At 37.4% G+C, this 20,426-nt stretch overlaps 1 protein-coding gene across 2 annotated transcripts in view; it reads left to right on the forward strand.

Annotated features, from left to right (window-relative positions):
* The window catches only part of NDC80 (NDC80 kinetochore complex component), a 19,902-nt gene extending 997 nt beyond the window's left edge, over positions 1-18,905 (forward strand). For both annotated transcript variants that reach the window (XM_027711304.2, XM_027711305.2), the window contains exons 2-17: positions 821-1,086; positions 1,550-1,636; positions 2,394-2,517; positions 2,638-2,810; positions 3,962-4,064; positions 7,215-7,304; positions 8,519-8,612; positions 9,748-9,854; positions 10,673-10,817; positions 11,088-11,293; positions 12,335-12,487; positions 12,763-12,852; positions 13,736-13,828; positions 15,255-15,385; positions 15,863-15,965; positions 16,324-18,905. In XM_027711304.2, the coding sequence (XP_027567105.1) occupies positions 986-1,086; positions 1,550-1,636; positions 2,394-2,517; positions 2,638-2,810; positions 3,962-4,064; positions 7,215-7,304; positions 8,519-8,612; positions 9,748-9,854; positions 10,673-10,817; positions 11,088-11,293; positions 12,335-12,487; positions 12,763-12,852; positions 13,736-13,828; positions 15,255-15,385; positions 15,863-15,965; positions 16,324-16,446 (1,923 nt within the window). In that variant the 5' untranslated portion in view covers positions 821-985 and the 3' untranslated portion in view covers positions 16,447-18,905. The remainder of the gene's footprint in view (positions 1-820; positions 1,087-1,549; positions 1,637-2,393; positions 2,518-2,637; positions 2,811-3,961; positions 4,065-7,214; positions 7,305-8,518; positions 8,613-9,747; positions 9,855-10,672; positions 10,818-11,087; positions 11,294-12,334; positions 12,488-12,762; positions 12,853-13,735; positions 13,829-15,254; positions 15,386-15,862; positions 15,966-16,323) is intronic.
* Positions 18,906-20,426: the final 1,521 nt, after the last annotated feature.

Genomic DNA, 20,426 nt, shown 5'->3' on the forward strand with positions numbered 1-20,426 from the left:
TCTCAAAGGTCTTTTCCAACCTCATTGAGTCTGTGATTTGGGAAACTAGTCACTTGGTGTATTTATGAAAACAATCTGTCTGCGGTTAGGTCGCTGTTAAAGTGATTGAATAATGCAGCTTCTTCCCCAGAGACAGTGAAGTCGTGGATACACTATCGTATGAGCTGGGCCTGAACTAAACCTCTACCATGGTTTGTGAGCACTAGAACTAGAAGCGAAATGAAACACAGTTTATACTGATAATGTGTTTTGGTAATGTTTGTAGTGGAGGTTTTTTTGATTAGTTATAATTCGGTCACTTAAGGCTGTCCCACAAATAAAATAGATCCTCTCTAGAGGGTGAAAGTTGTTGGGTTTTTTCCAGAGTTAATTCTATTTACTACAGATTCCCACTTAATGTCACCTTGGGGACAGTGGTATTAATATTCCAGTTTGATTTATATTTTGTGTGTGTAGTCTGAAGAGAGCCATAATATTATTTCAGAATAGGTTTTCCAGTTATTATGCTATGATACTGCAAGATCTTTTGCAAAATTAATAAGCAGGCTCAGAATTAGCAGTTCAGGAGTAGATGAAGTGCTGAAGAGCTGGAAACAGTAGTCATGGTAGTGTAGCTGACTGAACTGAAAAATTTCTCAAGCCTTTTTGCTTGTGGAACTTGTAGGTTAGAAATGCCCAGATGTAAAGGCAAAATAGTAGGTTCGGAACAAGCACTGACACTTTCATCAATAAAATAATTGATTTAAATGACTGTGGCTGCTCCTGTGTGTTTCTGGAGTCTAACATAATCACTTTTTTCTTTTTTTCTTTTTTTTTAAAGAGAATCCAGTATTTCTAGAAACTTCGCCACACTGTTTGATCCAATGTACAGTTCTACTTGCTTATTCTGATCCTTAAGAAAATCATTGTGGAGTTCAAAAAGACAAATACTCTTAGATCCCGGATTTTCTGATACTGAGGGATTGTGATTTACAGTTCAGTCACAATGAGACGAAGCTCAAAGATCACTAGAAGCAGCGGTCGGCAATCTATGATGGCACTGAGAGTGCAGGACAACAACAAGATGGGTCTTCAAACACCTCAGATGTAAGTGTTGCTGATCATCTTGCCAAGAATAGCTACATAAAACTAATTCTGAAGAGATTTAGTATAGTGTATTTGAGTGTGTGAGTGGTAACTGGGGCAAAAATTGGAAACAGTGAGAAGAAAGCTCCTTGCAGCCAAGAATGTTTGCACAAGTGCTCCAGTCCTGCAAAAAGACTTCCTTTAATCTTTTTGTGTACCTGTGACACATTTCAAATGGTAACACATTTTCTAACATACTTGTTAGGTGGTGGCTTGGTGCCTCTGTATAGAAAATGTGTACTTACAAATCTTCTTGCAGAATTAGTTTTAATAATGGACAAATAATGCATTAAAATTGGTTGACTTTTCTAAGATGCTGTGCGATGAAGGTGCTTAGGCTTATACGAGTGTGTTTATAGTTCTTGCATGAGCAAAAGGTGAAATGGTAGAAATAGTCACTTAAATCCTTCTCACTATTCCTCAGGGTGGACAAAGGTACCTTTGGGAAGCTGAGCATGAGCAAACCTACACCTGCAACTTCAGAAAGAAAAATCAGCATTTTTGGGAAGAGGTATTGATAACTTTCGTTCTCTGCTCTGTAAATTAAAACAATAATGCTCCCACATAATTTTGTCATTTTTTTCTCTTGATAGATTTTTCACTATAGGGAATAATTATCTGAGGCCAGGAGACGTTCAGGTCTGCCTCACTCCACTCTTTGGTCACTAAGCAATAATGCTGTGGAGTAAGAATCGCTTTGGGAGCTGTTTTTTCTCTTGGGAATGATATGCATGACAGACCTTCTGAGCACCTCAATACACTTTCCTGTTCAAGGAAGAATGACATTTCCAGTACACTCTGCCTTGGTTTCTTCTCTCTAAGATACAAACCTTCTAAAATTCTATAATCTTCTGCTTAGTTCACAATTTTCTGTGTTTGAATGTCTTGCAGGTGTCTTCTTTTGTAAGACCCCACTGTTGCAGGGGTCTATTCCTTTTAAATATTTCTTTAAATATTTTAATCTTTATTTTCAGCCACCTACATCATTTTATCTTCATCTTTGGAGTATTTTTTGCTCCAAAAAACTTATTTCTTTCAATAAAATGAAGAAAATATTTATCTAGGATTCAGTAATCCCTTTGTTGTGCATGTGCATTGTGGTTTCCAAGTTGATGATGTTTTTCCAATCATCTGAAATACAGAGAACTTCAGGTATCACTTTGCATAAAAAATTCAAAGGAAACATAAAAATAGCAATTTTAGTGACTTAAACATTAAGAGAGTTTCTCTTTTATATTTATTGTCCTGTATTTACTGTTTGTCCTTAGAACTAGTGTGACTGGAGGGTCACGCAACAGTCAGTACGGTGTGTTCGGTACAGAAAAGATAAAGGATCCCAGGCCACTCCAAGAAAAGGCATTCATCCAACAATGTATCAAGCAGCTTTGTGAGGTAACATATTAACTTATTCTGAATGTTTAGTCATAGAATATGCTAATAAAAATACTTACTTCCTTGGTTTCAACTTCAGGTTCTATTTAGTGACTAATATGCCATGTTTCTTTTTTGTAGTTTCTGGTTGAGAATGGTTATGCCCATAATGTTTCCATGAAATCGCTACAGTCTCCATCAGTTAAGGACTTTTTAAAAATCTTCACTTTTATCTATGGGTTTCTCTGCCCTTCTTATGAACTGCCTGACTCAAAATTTGAAGAGGAAATTCCCAAAATTTTTAAGGAACTTGGGTAAGATGATTATTTGTTAGTCTGTTGTGCTAAATAGATAAGATTCTGCTTCTTTATTCAGATGAGACTCTGAAAGTACAATATTGTGATTATTGTGCTTCACTTTAGCTCTAGGTTTACACTCTGATTTTCAGACTCTACTATGCATTTTATGTTTGAACTTGCAGAACTATAGGCTCTTGGAAGCTTGCTTTGTAATGTAAAATTTAATTGATTATCTTTATTTGTATAAAGCTTTGAAAGACAAACAGACCTTTCTTTTACAGACCCTTCTGTATATGCTGCTAGAATCCAAGAACTAAAAATTCCAAAATGTTGGATCCAGTTAATTTAGTTTAAGATGGTTTTTTTCCTGTAATCTCTCTCATTCTGCTTTCAAAGCAGGGTGTGCAAATAACAAAAATAACTGCTGAGGTTAAAAAAACACAGAGTAGCTGAGTGGTTTACTTCTGAATTTGTTCAGTGTTTGGAATCATTAATGGCCCCCAATGCTTTCCAAGAAAGAAATTCCTCTGCCTGTTGTTAATGGGGAATTTTCAGTCTCATTGAAAACCACCAATGAAGTGTATTTTATTTCTGTAGATTTGAGTCCGTGATGGTGTCAAAGCACTGAAGGACTCCTTAGATATAAATGTAAATCTGTTTCATTCCTTTCTTAATTAAATTAATTAAAACAAAACTTAATTAATATTAATCTGTAACATTTGAAACAGCTGATGTAGCTTGAAATCTTGAAACAGATTACATTCTGCTGCACCAAGAGTGTAATCCTGGATACAGAGACTTATTCTGAGAACTCACTGTAAGTTGTCTTTTTTGAGTTCAAGGAGCATCTGGATGACACTCTTAATGATATGGTTTAGTTTTAGGCAGTCCTATGAGGAGCAGGGAGTTGGACTTGGTGATCATTATGGGTACCTTTCAAATCAAGATATTGTATGAATCATAAAGTGAGAAACCCATGATAATTGAATGAAATAGAAGTCAACTTATTTCCTTTGACGTACAGCATAAACTACAATTGAGTTTGTTCTTCCTTCTGCGCCTTCATGTACATATAAAAATGTGCTGCTTTGTTTGCAAAATGTGCTGGTTTGTTTTCATCACTGTTTGCCACTGCTATTAAAAATGTATTTCCTTTGGCCTTGTAGGTACCCCTTTCCTCTGTCAAAAAGCTCCCTGTACACAGTGGGAGCACCACACACCTGGCCTCAGATAGTGACAGCTTTGGTTTGGTTAATTGATTGTGTCAAGGTAACATTTGTCTTTCTTAAGCCAAATATTTCCACTTTTCGGCTTGAAATGTTAATTTTAGTACAAATCTCATAAATATTTTTTACAAATCTCCTTGTTTGATATTTATGAAAAGAAAACGATAGGCATTCTTACCTGTCATCTGGGAGCTAACCCTTAGCCTTACTTTTTAGTAACTTTTAAACTGAGCTTTTCATGTTATATTTCTTTAAATGTATGTACTAGACAAATTCATGTATAAAAAAGGGAGGGAAATGCTGGCTTATATACATACATAAAATGTGAGAAGTTAATGGGTATCATCTCTGAAGATTCATATTACCTTCAGTGCATATCTTTTGACATCTGCTATTCTCTCCTAAATTTGAAGTCTAATTTTGAATTTTCAATTGTAATTATTCAAATGTCATATGATTGTTATACAGAGTGGAGAGTATTGTGCTTGGGCGAGGGGGTTGTTTAGTTTTGGGGGGTTTTGGTGTTGTTGGTTTTTTTTAATAGTGGTAACTCTTCTTGCTGTGACAGAAGTTCACCACTGCTGAATTGGGCACACACGAAAATCATAGAATCATAGAATCGATTGGGTTGGAAAAGACCTCCGAGATCATCGAGTCCAACCCTTGGTCCAAATCCAGTCCATTTACTAGATCATGGCACTCAGTGCCACATCCAATCTGCGTTTAAAAATCTCCAGGGATGGTGAATCCACCACCTCTCTGGGAGCCCATTCCAATGCCTGATTACTCTCTCTGTAAAGAATTTTCTCCTGATATCCAACTTAAATTTCCCCTGGCGGAGCTTAAGCCCGTGCCCCCTTGTCCGATTGCTGAGTGCCTGAGAGAAGAGACCAACCCCCACCTGGCTGGAACTTCCCTTCAGGTAGTTATAGACGGTAGATGAGGTCACCTCTGAGCCTCTTCTCCAGGCTAAACAACCCCAGCTCCCTCAGCCTCTCCCCATAGGACTGAGCTCCAGTCCCTTCACCAGCCTTGTTGCTCTTCTCTGGACCCCGCCAGCACCTCAATATCCTTCCTGAACTGAGGGGCCCAGAACTGAACACAATACTCAAGGTGTGGCCTCACCAACGCAGAGTACAGGGGAAGGATCACTTCCCTGCTCCTGCTGGCCACGCTATTTTTGATACAGGACAAGATCCCATTGGCCTTCTTGGCCACCTGGGCACACTGTTGGCTCATGTTGAGCTTCCTGTCAATTAGTACCCCCAGGTCCCTTTCTGCCTGGCTGCTTTCCAGCCACTCTGTGCCCAGCCTGTAGCGCTGCAGGGGGTTGTTGTGGCCAAAGTGCAGGACCCGGCACTTGGCTTTATTGAACTTCATCCCATTGGAATCAGCCCATCTCTCAAGTCTATCCAGATCCCTCTGCAGAGCCCTCCTGCCTTCCAGCAGGTCGACACTCCCTCCCAGTTTGGTGTCATCAGCAAATTTGCTGATGATGGACTCAATCCCCTCATCTAAATCATCAATAAAGATATTAAACAGGACTGGACCCAACACAGACCCCTGGGGAACACCACTGGTGACCGGCTGCCAGCTGGATGCAGCTCCATTCACCAGCACTCTCTGGGCCCGACCCTCCAGCCAGCTCCTAATCCAGGAGAGGGTACACTTGTCCAAGCCATGGGCTACCAGCTTTTCCAGGAGTATATTATGGGAGACAGTGTCAAAGGCCTTGCTGAAGTCTAGATAGACCACATCCACAGCCTTCCCCTCATCCACCAGGTGGGTCACCTGATCGTAAAAAGAGATCAGGTTGGTCAGACAGGACCTGCCCCTCCTAAACCCGTGCTGGCTGGGTCTAATCCCTTGTCCATCCTGAAGGTGCTGTGTGATTGCACTCAGGATGATCTGCTCCATAACCCTGCCAGGCACCGAGGTCAGGCTGACAGGCCTGTAGTTGCCAGGGTCCTGCTTGCAGCCTTTTTTGTGGATTGGGGTGACATTCGCCAACCTCCAATCATCTGGGACCTTCCCAGAGAGCCAGGACTGTTGGAAGATGATGGAGAGCGGTTTGGCAAGCTCTTCTGCCAGCTCCCTCATCACCCTGGGATGGATCCCGTCTGGTCCCATAGACTTGTTAGGATCCAGCTGGCTCAGTAAGTTGCTAACTACATCCTCCTGGAATACAGGAGGGCTATTCAGCTCTCTGTCTCTGTCTATCTGCTCTAGAGGCCAGTTGTTCTGAGGGCCACCTGTCTTACTGCTAAAAACTGAGGCAAAGTAGGTGTTAAGTACCTCAGCCTTCTCCTTATCTTTGTTAACTATATTTCCCTCCAAGTCCAACAGAGAACTGAGGTTTTCCTTGCCCCTTCTTTTGCTATTAATGTATTTATAAAAGGACTTTTTGTTATCCCTAACTGAATTAGCCAAATTAACTTCAAATTCCACTTTTCTTTCCCTAATTTTTTTCCTGCATGACCTAGCTCTCTTCGTAAATTCTTCATAAGTAGCCAGCCCTTTTTTCCACAGTCTGTAAACTTTCTTTTTATCCCTGATTTCTTTCAGAACCTCCCTATTTAACCAAGCCGGCCGTCTTCCCCTCCGGCTGGCCTTTCGGCACACTGGAATAGCCTGTTCCTGTGCGCTCAAAATTGCCTGTTTGAAGCATGTCCATCCCTCCTGGACCCCCTTGCCTTTAAGGGTTGTTTCCCAGGGTATGCCCTGAATTAGTTTTTTGAATAGGCCAAAATCTGCCCTCCGGAAGTCCAGAGTAGAAGTTTTAATGATGGCTCTCCTTACATCCCTAAGGATTGAAAATTCTATTATTTCGTGGTCACTATGCCCTAGGCGGCCTCCAACCACTACATCATCCACCAGCCCCTCTCTGTTTGTAAACAGTAGGTCTAGTGGGGCCTTACCCCTGGTAGGCTCATTTACCAGTTGATGAAGGAAAATCCCATCCTTTATGGTGAAAAGACACATTTGGCTTAGCAAGACAACTTGGCAGTGTTGAATGTCCAGTTCCTGCCTCTTCACCTGTGCGTTTAGTCAACTAAACACAGGCTCATTACAACCTGCTTTGCTGAAATCCTAATCCAGTGTTACTCTGCTTCTTATAATGGACATGAAATGAACATGAAAACTAATGGATATCTCCACACTTGCTCTTTGTATGTGCACCTGTGCCTTTCAGTTGTACACTGCCATGAGGGAAAATGCACCATCATTTGAGGAGGGACAGAGCTGGGGAGGAGAGACGGATGATGGAATTGTACATAATAAGGTATAGTAAAAATTAAATTATAACCAGAATTGTTCAGATGAATTTTGCCATACGCTATCACAACACAATTTAAATGTGACACAACAATTGAAACTGTATTTATAGGTTCTGTTCCATTTTATATTTACAGGGTTCTCTAGGAAGTATTGTAGCCTTACATAAAAGGCCTGATCAACTAGTTTCCTAAGCAGGCATCATGGCCAGTCCATTGGTGAAGACTGGGTGTTAAACTGAGATGCCTTATTCTCCAAGTAGCTACTCTTTCCATTCTCCTCTGTGGAGAAAGGGTATTATTATGCTGTTTGTTTATTGTTTTAATAAGGTTTCTGGTACGTTTTGCTTTAACACTTGAGTCTCTTGAGATTAACAGCAGTACAGCGTAAAGACAGTGATTTAATTATAAATGTAGTGGCTTCTGCCAATATCTGCTCAGCTTACTATATAAAATTTGGTTGTAAAGCTTCATTTCTGAGCCACAAAATAGGGTGGCAATGTAATTCAGGTGCTTAAAAATGCAACAGCGTGCTTTCTTAAATCTACTCAGATTGAACTCAATGTTAACTCACAGCAGGTGTTCGGAAGGGGTTGCATAATGTGCTAAAACATTTAATTAGAAAATTGCAAAAATCAAGTTAAATCGTAATTTTGGACTAAGATTACAAACCTGATAGTTGACGAGTAAAAATGCTTTTAAACTAAATGTGCACTTCTACAGTGACATGTATAGATATATGTTGATACAAAATTTACAGTATTGATGTAATTGCTTCTGAAAGATCTGTAATTTAACATCTGTAGTGAATTCTCTTTGGGTAACCTTTCTTTATTTCCAGATCAGTTCTCTGATGTCTGCACATCTGAATTTCAGTGGTCATATTTACTGAAGAGGTCTGTTAAACAGACCTACATTTTCCATAAACTAGCCTGAGAGAGTGATATGCTTCAAGATAAAAAAAATTAAATATTGTATCTACTATCCTTGTTAAATATCTCAGAAAAATATAGCAAGTATTTCCAGACCTTTCTTAATGTGAATTATAGAGGCCTCCTCCTGCCTGAATATAATCTGTTGGCATTCTGTGTTTAAAGAGAGGAAAAAAATTGAATTTTACAGAAGAACAATCAAAATAGTGAAAGATTTTTTTTTTGGCTGCTTAATTCCATCTTACAGCCTTTTGAATTGCTGAGATGAAAGCTTTATAAATTTTTTTCAGGTTTTCATGGACTATGCTGTGAAGTGCTATGAGCTTTTCATGAAAGGGAGAGATACTTTTGAAGAATTGGATGCCGAAGTGCAGTCAAAATTAAGTAAGTTTTCAAGTTTTAATTATTTGTGTTACTGGTTTCTTTTCCCCTAGCATCAATTTGCTCAGTTTACAAGTGAAAGTGATCTGAGAGAAGGGAACCTGAAATTCCCAAGTACTGCTCAATTACTTCAACTTAATTCTCTCTTTTTTTATATGCATTGCTGCTGATACAGAGGGGTGGGTCATGATCTGCTGTCAGCTGTACCTGTGTCACCCTGTTGTTTTTAATGTGACAGGAAACCAGTATACAGTTCTTCAGATGCAAATTCTATGCAGATGACTCTTGTTTCTGTCTGACAAAGTTAACATTTTAAAAAAAATAAAAGAAAAATATTTTCGGAGGAATGCAATCTGATAAGTAAAAAAGTTCAACTTTTGAAAGCTCTGAAAACAGTCTGCAAGAGTTCCAAACTCTGTTTTTAGGGTTCCCATAAGTGATTCAGCATGCTTCATGCATGCCTTCATGTTTGTCTTCAGGGAGGTAGGAAATGGACTCGTTCATTTCACCAGCTACAGAAATACAAACAGAATTTGAGAACCAGGAAGAAAAACATTTCCTACTTTCTATGCCCTCCTATGAAAAGCCAGACTAAGGACACTTTGGTTGCAAGCTGGAGACATCAGTTGGAGAGGAAACAAGCTAGCAGGTTTTTACTAGATATTAGTAGGAAAAAATAATCATGCCATTGTTTGGCAAAGACTAAGGGCCAAGTAAGGGAAAACATGTCTCAAGAGACAAGGAAGTATGTGGATGAGAAAGGAGTATGCAAGTCAGACTACCTTGAAGCTGGAACAAATAAAGCTTATTTAACAACCTCTATCCTTTTAGTGTGGGTTATATGAGAGTTTGGAAACTCTTACCTCATGGGAGTAACTTTGAGCTCTTTTATGACACAAAGACTGAGAAACTGATTTCTCCCTGTTTGTTTGGGGATTTTTGTTTATTTCCTTTGTAATGAAAGGGTTTTTTTAGTGGGTTTGTTGGTTGGGGTTTTTTTGGTTTTTTGGGGTTTTTTTAGTGTAAAATAATTGTCCAGATAATGGGTATTTACTGTGCTGAAGTTAAAGCTCAGATTAGGTGGCGATATTCGGTAATATTAATTTATAACCCTACACCCTTTTCCCCTCTCCCCCAGAGGATTTATTTAATATAGATGAATTCCAGATAGAAGGTTTAGCAGCTGACAACAAAAGACTTCAGGAAGAGATTGCAAGACTAGAAAAAGAAAAGGAAAGTGAGCCGGTTAGTAAATTGTCTCTGTCTGTTTATATGCTGGAGTTGAATTTTATATTATTGACCATTATTGTAATTATTAAATGAAGATACTTATGATACATAACAACAAATGGAAAGTTATTTTCAGTGCTTTGAGATTTTAATTAGGCCAGATTATTACAGACTGTATACCATTATAGTACAAGGCATTTTCTGTGGAGTCTTCAGTCACTATTTGTTTGATAATGTGCAGATATTTCCAGGTAAAAGGTCTTGTATTGACTGAAATATTAATAAGGTACTTGAACCACTTTTGCTTTCTGAATGTCAGCATTATCTTTTCCAAATGTGTTGGTATGAGGCATGGGATTCGGTGGTAACAATACATTTTAGGGAAAATATTTTGCTTGAAAACATGGATTCTGCTTTTAGTACAATATGAGTTTAAAAATGGGTTAGTGGCTGTGCAGCTGGCAAATGAAGACTCCTGCCTACTGTGCAAAATGTGCTGTTTGTATTTCCAGCTTTCCTTACCCTAGTTTTACCTGGGTTTTTTGTATTATTATACTTAAGTTGTGAATTACGTGTAGTAAAAACTGTCTCAATGCAGTGCCTGATGCAAATCAGAGACTTAAAGGTGAAATGCAAAAATCTCTTCAGCCTTCTTTGTTATTTTAAAGATGCTTAACTTGACTCGGCTGTCACAGAGATAAAAATTTATTCAAGTCCTTTAATTTTATATTTATATCATTGTTCTGACCAGTTACTCTATTGTCTTATCTGGAAAGTGAAGTAATTATTTTATATTAATCTAACAGTGGTTGTTCTTTTCACCCATTCACTAGGATCGCAGAGTAACACTACGAAATGTGAAATCGTCTCTTCAAGCAGATGTCCAGAAATACCAGGCTTATTTGGCTAATCTGGAATCTCATATAGCCATCCTTGATCAAAAAATGGAAAGTGTTACTGACGAAGTTGAGTCAGCAAGTAAGAAGGCCTTGGTCACAATTGGGATAGTGAAACTAGAAATAGTTTTAAAATAATTGTAATTCTCAGCTTTAGGACAGAGTGAGATGATGATGGTACAAATAAACTTTCCAAAATGCATTGCTAATAGAGAGGGATTTTTGGGGTAATATCTGTTTGTACACTAGAGTAATGAAATATAGATATTATTTACTCATAAAATACAAATGTTAGGTTTAACTACATAGAGTGATATTTTACATCTGTTTCACAAATGTTTTGTGAACTTAGAATTGGAAGTAGAAGCAATGAAGCGGGAGAATGCCCGGCTCCAACACATCTTTGACAACCAAAAGTACTCAGTTGCAGACATTGAGAGAATAAATCATGAGAGAAATGAGTTGCAGCAAACCATTAAAAAGCTGACTAAGGAAGTGGAAGCAGAAGAACATCAGCTGTGGAATGAAGAGCTAAAATATGCTAGGAATAAAGAGGCGGTATGTGAAAATCCCACTACACTGAGAGCTGGCTATCAGTTTTCATCATGCAAGCTGAAACTTGGGACTTGAACTATTGTTACTTCTTTTCTAAATAATCTAACAACAGGCTAAACTGCATCATAAGAGATGTAGCTAGAATATGCACCACTGTCAGCTCTCACTGCTATAGCATTGCAAGCTTTGATGATATCAGCATGACATTGCTTTGATAACACAAGAAGTTTCAGGTTGATGTTAAGGTTTCATGGGAAGGAAATAGTGCTTTGAATCAACATCTTTGCATGTGTTTAGGGTCAGGTTAATCCCTTATGTAGAAGTTTTAATATCTTTTAAGGGCCAAATTCAATTCCTGCAAACAGAATGAAAAGGTGTAGTCCTGTAAGTGATGGGATTTAAAAGCTTCTGCTTTGCCACATGGAAAATTAGATAAAAATATTTCAAATATATTTTGCATTTCACAGTGTCAAGCACTTGGTATTAACTTAAATTCCTCATGTGCCAGTATGAAGCACATAAAACTGGGAAAAATATTTAGGTTCTTTAGTATTTGGATATAAATAGCACTCATTAATTAGAAATTAGAGCATTTAATAAGCTTTGTTTAACGGTATGCTCAGGTTAGTTTGTTACAAGGATATGTGGCTATGTGGCATTTCCTGTCAAAACCAAAGAGAGAAGGCATGTCAACATGATGACTGAACTTTGGTTTAGTGTTATTTTTAAGCATGCTTTTACTTCCCTATCAGCTAGTCCTCAAAAAGCTGAGGCAGGAAAAAATATGGCAGATGAAACAATTCAGTGTCAGCCATACACACTGAGAAACCTTGCTGAGCAAACTGAAAGAATAATAAAACAGCACTTAATCCAGCAACCTGCTGGACTGTCGTTACATACAGTTCTTGAATACTCTGGTGTAACATGTAATTGTGTCTGTATACAGCAACTCAGGAACCTGTTTAAAGTACTATATGAATATTTTCTGCAAAGCTTTTCCCTTCTGTCTCTTATGTGATTTTTGCCCTCTTCTCCTCTGAACAGATAGAAATACAACTGGCAGAATATCATAAACTGGCTCGAAAGCTGAAATTAATTCCAGTAAGTGCTGAGAATTCCAAAGGCTTTCACTTTGAGATTCAGTTTAATCCTGAGGAAGGACCAAACTGCCTAGCCAAATACAGAGCCCAGATCAACGTAAGTAGAGCCAACACTGAAGGCTTTTGTTATTGCTCACAAAAAGATGTGTTTCTTTGGAAATGTTGGAAAAGTCTCTCAATCTCACAATGAAACTTCATTGAAAAGCTTCTGTGATGAGTTGCCACAACTACATTGTAGCATATGAAGAAAATTTGGTGTTGGAGAGTACAGCAGCCTAAATAAAAACAGGAGAAAGAAAAGATGTACTGGGGTACATCTTAGTTCAAACTAACAAGTTGCATTAGCCAGATCTTCTTGTATGCATATTACAGGCTCCCCTTATGGAGATCATAAACCAGACAGAGGAAGACATTAGGAAAGCTACTGAACGGAAAATGTCTTCGGAAGATGCTTTCGAACAGGTGTGTTGGTTAGTGAAGATAAAGACTAAGATACCAAACATAATATCTGCTGGTCCCATTTGACCCTTTGGCATGGGTGAAGTATGGTGTGGTGGGCTGTTTTTTGTTTTTGTTGGGTTCAGGTTGGTTTGGTTGGTTGGTTGGTTTTTTGGGGGTTTTTTGTTTGGTTGGGTTTTTTGGTTTTTTTGGTCGGTTGGTTGGGTTTTTTTGGTCTTAGGGGTTTTTTTGAGGGCAAGTAAAGAGGGGAAGAAGCTGTGAGAAAATTGCTTTAATTATGAGGGAACCCAAAAGTTTTTCTAAGAATTGGGGTCGTTTTCCATTGGTTGAAATATTGTGTATTCCCTGCATTGAAGTTTATGCAGTTTATATACATTTGACCATAAACACTGGTAATATTTCTTTTTAATAAGTTGCCCATTGCAGTCTGTTGTGTGGCTTACCATCACTGGCAAATTGTCATCAGCAAGATTTTTAGCAATATTGTGTTCAGGGTGGATTGGAAGAAGGAGAATTTCATTCTTCCTCTACCTTGGTTTTTATTACTGAACATGATGGTATGGAATATCCTTCTGGCCATCTGGCCTGGCTGTGTGCCTTCCCAACCTCTTGCTTGTCCCTACCGTACTCAGTGAGGAGCCCTGGGAGGGATGGAAAGCTTTGGATGGTGTGCAAGCACTATTCAGAAATAGCCAAAACATTTGGTGTGGTTTAGCCTCTTATCCAAACCAAATCACAATCCAGGCTGCTATGAAGAAAGTTAATGCCATCCCAACCTGGCCTAGATTAAATATTTTCTGGGCTACCAGGTGTTGTTTATGATGGCATGGATTTATAGGTTGGAATTCTTTTGAATTGCATTTCCTTGGTTATGTTTTCATTCTAGGTGAATGCAATGGTAGCGGATGCAAAAAGCAGTGTAAAAATGCTGACAGAAGAAGCTGAAAAGCTGGATGATCTTTACCAACAGAAGCTTAAGGTAAAACTTCTTACAGATTGATGACAATTTATCCTTAATGATATCTTTAATCTTTGTATTTATATATAAGTTTTTGCTTTGCGTTTTTGTTTGTACCTCTGCTCTTGCCTTCTTCCATTCCTCTTTCAGGATTTTGTCATTCTTTTCAGAAGTATTTGATTGCTACCTTAAGTGAGTCTGTTTTCACTTTCTTGTAAGAGAATCTGGCACTGTACGTTAGCAGATCCTGTAAATCATGAAGTTCTACGTCCAGTAAAAAAAGTGGCAGCAATCATCTCCTGACCTCAGGATGTCTCAGAGCATGTGCTTGAAGGAGATTTTAGGACTAACAAAGTCTGCTTTGTCTAATCAATTTGTATATAATGAATACATTTACAGGTTTTAGTAAACATGTTTAATTAGTTTCCTTAAAAACTAAGGAATATATTGATTGACCAAAAGGAAATTAAATGTTTTAATTATCTGAAACTGTTGCTTGCTTTAGCTTCCATCCCCAGCACGGGAACAGTCCTTAATCCCTTTCCTCACTTGTGATTTAACAACTAAGTGGCTGCTTCAATACCTCCCAACTTCTCTGACAGCATGGCTTTGGTGGGGCTGTGGCACCCTAGCAAAAAATGCTCCGTGAACTAAGTGTTCAGCATATATGCACTTGTAAATCCAAACTCCTGTGCTGTAGCCATGAAACAGAGCTGTTTTACTGCCAATACCTGCTGAGGTGGCTAAAGGCAATTAATTTAGCTTACTGTTTTCAAAAACACTTGAAAGTTAGCTTTTGATCTATGCTGTTGCATATACTTTTCTCTAAAGGTAAGCTCATAAAATACACAGTTGCAACTGGATGTTTCTAACAAGACAGTCGTGATTTTTAAAATGCTGTCCATAAGACTTAAGTATTAAAATTATTTTGAGGAATCATGTTTCAGAATCTACCAGAACTGCATCTTGAGTTGATGGCAGAATTTTGTATGGTTTTGTGGATTTAATTGTATTAAATATAGTATCAACATTGTCATTCTCCTTGAAGAGATGATTACTTGGAATTTGTACTCAAATGTGATTTTACTTTTTTAACCTAGAAAGAGTTGCTCATGATGTGCCATTCCTAAATTATTTAGAGTATGTAAATAACACTTTTTGAGATTAACTTTGAAGGGAAGATTGCTGCAACACAGACCTTTAAATGTGATTAAAGGAATAAAGAGAAGGTTAGACTGATTCTGAGAGGAAGATGATACAGAAAATACCTGAAACTTTATGTTTGGGAGGGATGTCCCTGGTTTGTTTTTTTTTAATTCTGAGCTTGGAGTTACTTTTGTGAATTCTGAATTCAAGCATCAGGATGCAATCAGGTAATATAAAGGAGGAAAAAAATTCTAATTATTCTCAAGCTATGCAATTTTTTCCTCTTCTTTCCTTATTACAGGAAGTAGAAGAAGAAGAGCAAAAATGTGCAAATGAACTGGAATTGTTAAAGAAGCATAAACAATTACTTGAGAGTGGTGTCAATGAAGGTCTCAGTGAAGCCACAAATGAATTGCATGATCTCCAACGACAGTAAGACCCATACCTTCAAAGTTTGCCTAGTTTACTTTGGCTTTTACTGATAAAGATATTCTCTTGAATCCTAACATAAAATTGTTTCAGCTTTTATCCATCTCAGTCTATATTAATTTCACAAGTTAGCAACTAAAGGATGTTTCTCCTCAATGGTATTTTGCTAGAATATTTGTGTGCTCTAACAGAACTCCTGTTTTCCATGTAATTTTTTTCATACATATGGTTGTAATAAAGAAATTGGTTTGTTTCCTAAGTTATGTGACAACTAGATTTTATACCTTAAAGTTTGAAAATACTATTCTGACTCTAAGGTACAATGTTTCTTACTGGTTAGCACAATACAGTCCATTCTTCTAAACTGAGTATTAATATACAAATCTAACTTGGTTCAATTTAATACTAATAGAAAAAAGTGTGGCTAAACATGACAATAAATCAGATTTGATGAATGACTTTCTGAGTATCTGTTTTTAGATATCAAGTCGTTGTGCAAACAACAACAGAAGAGAGCAGAAAAGCTGGTGATAACTTGAGTCGTCTTTTAGAAGTGATTGGTACTCATGTAGTATCTGTAGGGGTAAGTAAATTTGTAAATTTTATATTCAGAATCAAATCTCTCTAGAGACATGTGCAACTGCAGTTAAACACATGGAAATTAGAACTTACTGTTTCCTATCAAGTATTAGTTATTTAGCTGCTGCACTGAGTCTGTAGATTCCAGTTAAATTTGTTGACAAAACCTTTGGTATAAATAATCAGCATTGATCATTAAATTTCAGCAGTTACATCCTGTCAGGTTTAACCTGCTTCTGGTAGACATCTTTCAGAAAAGTGTTTAACTGAAATCACCTAACCTGTGCAATAACTGCTTAAAATGCTTTAGCAGAATCAGAGACCATGATAGACCTAATAAACTTTCTGTAACTCTTTTCTAGAAATACCTTGATGAACAGAACATGAAAATTGAGAGAGATTATGAAGAATTCATGTCTGAAGATCTGTTGTCAGACTTGAACAGAATTCTAGACAGTTATAAAAAGAAGGCTGAAAGTCTGTAATTACCAAAAAAGTGAAGATGAAAATTTTGCATTTCTGAATGGTATGGGGCCTTCTAAAAGGAAGGGTACTTCTGATGTTTAGCAGTGAAACTAGATTTAAGTTTAAGGAAGTATTTATGAACTTCTTTTGTTTTGAAGATGTGTTGAAGAATTAAAAAAAAAAATATGCATTTTCTTAAAAAAGGCTTTGCTCACACTTCCTACTTACAATATCTTATATGTGCTTACAAACATCTGTGACAGAACAAGTGTGGAACAACTGCATTTTGTTTTTTCTTTACAATCAAATCATTTTCTGGGAATATCAGTACAACAGAAGTAGAGTTAACCTGTTAAAATAACAAAGCAGAGTGGAATTAAGATGGAACCACAAGTGACAACACAAATGCAGAGGGTACTGACAACTTGAAATAGTGCTACTCAAAAATAACTAGTGGGTTTTGTAAATGTGCCAGATTGCTAACTGATAAGTTATGCTTTCCCTTCTAGAGTATAGTTTGTGCATTTCATAGTATACATGTGCATTTAGGGCACATACATGACCATAATGCTTATACAGGAGTCTTGTAAATAGTCTAGGAAAAAAAAAGAGTAGTTTAAAAACAAAGTTCTCTTTCTAGGTGCTTATTATCCCAGATGAAACCTCATTGAACTTGTTGAAGATATATGCCAGAGATAGCTCTAAGCAGGACAACACAGGAATTCTGGCTGTATGTCTTATTAGTTGTAGGTTTGGCTGATGTTAGATACATCAAAATGGTCTAAAATGTGTCTGCATTCTGTTTGTTCAACCAGTAGGACAGACTATTTGATTTTTCTTCCCAGGAAAGTAGCAATAAAATTAGAGTATGGGGACCTCCAGTCCAAAAACATTGAAGAAAATGTATCAGTGGAATGCTATGTGGAAGTAGTATTCTATAATCTACTCTGAATATAATTTTGTGTTAAGAAAAATAAAAAAATTAACCCCAGCATTCGTGTCTTGGATAGTTTAGTTTATGATGGTACTTCCTATTAAAAATATTGAAATATTTGAGTGTTGTTTTTAGAGTTCAGAGATAAATATCACTGATTCAAATATACAAAGATAAAAACAACTTTGCAGTTGTTAAAAAGGTTTTAGCAGCAGATAGATAAAGGAAGTTGCTCCTTAATTCTATAACTGGGCACAATATTTAAATGAAACACAGATCCCTAGGATATATGGCAAAACTTAATTTGAACCATCTGAACACAGACTGCAAATAAAAACTGAATTGTCTCTAATTCTAGGCTATTTTTGCAGAATGCATTTTCAATTCAGTTGTCCTTAACATAGCGTGAGAATCTTCTGGTTCTGGTATGAGTATTTTGTTTCAGATATTATGATAATGATGGCATTAAGGTTCTGATTTCCTGTTCTTTTGGGATACTCTGGAAGTTTAATTTGACAGCTCTAAAAGTGTTCTGGCAGGTGGGTAGATTTACTTCTTTCTTCTGTTGTCCTCTTTTTCTTTTTACCTTTACAAAGTCTTGGGGTTTGGGTTTTTTTCTGGTAACAGCCTAGTCCTTACCGAATCTCAGTTCCTTCTCTTTAGAAACTTTTTGCTTTTGTGATCTTACTAATACTTTTGTTATCTAAAACAATACTCCTCTAATTAAGAAAAACTGTAAACCATGCCATACAGAAGGGGTTATGCTCTCACTTGGCTACCTGATATCTGTTTGTCTCTGCTTCTATGACTGACTGATCTTATGTTTATTAGCCATCTGCAGGTTCCTTGCCATGTGGAGTAGTCAGTTGACTGAGTAATTGAAAGCGAAATAAATGGCACTTCCAAGGACTAGTATTAACCCAGTGGTAATGGGGTAAAGAATTGAGGTCACAACAACCTTTCTTCATGTACTCGCTACTGTAATATTCTGAAATTAAAGTAGTCTGGGCATTTAAAAAAAAATGCATGTTTGTAAGGTTGGCAACATGTTTTTGTTATTGGGCTGAACTATTGGTGTGGACATCCGTTGAGCTAAATTGACTTTAGAACTGGCCCAGGTTCTGTAAAATACTATGTAATATAACAGGGGAACATGGGCCAATGTTTACTAGGTAACGTTTTCAGAATTTTAAAATGGGAGGAATTTTTTAATTCTTCTTGAACATGGCTCCTCTGTGATACTGAAAGTAAGGTAGTTATTTTTTGTGTTCTGGAATGTGGCTTTTAAGTGTAGACAACAGGCCTTAGAACATAACTACTGCTCTTGCTTTTGCTTTTGTTTCTGTTTTTGTCAGAATGTAAAGTCTTAATCAGAATGTACAATGGCACCTGCACATTTCAGTAGTATGAGTCATTTGTAAATTTTTGCCTTTGTATGGATACAGTTGCCTCATTTATTGCAAGTGTACCTTTTGTACAGTGTACTTAACATGTCTTAAGTTTATGTATTTTTACATTCAATAAAATTCCTTAAGTCTGTTCCTATGAAGGATAGATTCTTACTGCAAGTATAGAAATAAGACATAAAACCCCAATTAATTTGACTTCCCTAGTGGAACGAGGTAGTCATCTTAGCAGCAGATACTAATTCCCTGGCTATCCTTGCTGTTAAACATGCATTGTGTAGAGGAAAAACAAAGTATAGAAACATGTTATTCCTATAAGTTTCAGAGGAATAAAAATTGTCTTAACTTCTTTTGAAAAAATAGGTGGCTTTTAGAAAACTCTAAGAAGCCTAGGGCCAAGCTGCTTTGACAATTATTTATGTGGTGTACTTCTGACATTAAACTTCCCAACCAGCCTTTTCCTATTTTAAGCATTAAAGGACTATTTCCTTTATATGACCACTCTTTGATCTGCCTTTTTTTATTTTATTAGCTATTAAAAACCCAAACAAACCAAAACCCAAAACAAACAAAAAACAAACAACAAAAAAAACCAAAACCAACCAACCAAACAAAAACACAGCAAACCAAAAAACACTTGACACCGTAGAAGCATGATAGCAACTCTATCAATAGCTTTGTTCTCTTCCCTGCAGTATGTTATTTTTATTTTTGTTGTCGGAAACTCTCATCACTGTCAAGAATGTGGTGGTTTTGTGGGTTTTTTTTGGAGTACTTCTTGAGCACATCATAAGGAATCACTCCTGTTGGAAAGGGCTTCTAAGTTCATTGAGTCCCACCATTAACCCCGCACAGCTGAGTCCACCACTAACTCATGTCCCTAAGTGCCACATGGACATGACTTAAAAATGCCTCCAACCGCTTCCCTGGGCAGCCAGTTCCAATGCTTGACAACCCTTTCTGTGAAGAAATTTTTCCTAATGGCCAATCTCAACCTTCCCTGGTGCAACCTGAGTCTGCTGAGGCTTTAAATGTGTAGTGGCTGCTCAGCTCACTTGTATGAGGCTACTTGGACCATTCTCATTGTTTTTGCTGATGTCCAGTAGTGCATGCCTATGCAAGCCTTTAGTTCAGAGCTAGATAACAATATGTTCTCTGTGGTTCTGTGATACCATTACTTTGTCTGCTTTGGCCTTTAATGGGAGTTCTCATCTCTGCTCCAACTTTTGTGGTAGAATTGAAGATCCGTGTATATATTTTTATCTTACTTTTGGAAAGAGTACAAAAGAAGACAAGGCCTATAGGTGAATATATTCCCTTTTCACTAATAAGAGGTGGAACTCCCTCAGTTGGGAGCTCTACAGTAAAAAGGAAAGACTGTGGTCTGTCATGCCAAGTGACTATGCAAAGCAGTGGAGCTTTTGTAAATGAAGGTACTACTAGCATATGCCTTCTCTACAGATTATTTGGTATGCAGGTATTTTGAGCACTGCAACGTACCTGAAGAGACTATATATTAACTTTCCACTCTTCTCTGGAGAGCGCTGTTTTGCTTTAATACTGAAAATCTTAGTGTCCTTTAGAGTCAGTTAGCCTTCCTCTTTTGGCAGTATTATAGAACAGGGAATTGACCTGGTTTTTCAATACTTGCTTTCTACAT

This window comes from Pipra filicauda, unplaced genomic scaffold (assembly GCF_003945595.2).
Source record: "Pipra filicauda isolate LSUMZ 115617 unplaced genomic scaffold, ASM394559v2 scaffold301_size890592_pilon, whole genome shotgun sequence".
In the NCBI taxonomy this organism is placed as follows: domain Eukaryota; kingdom Metazoa; phylum Chordata; class Aves; order Passeriformes; family Pipridae; genus Pipra; species Pipra filicauda.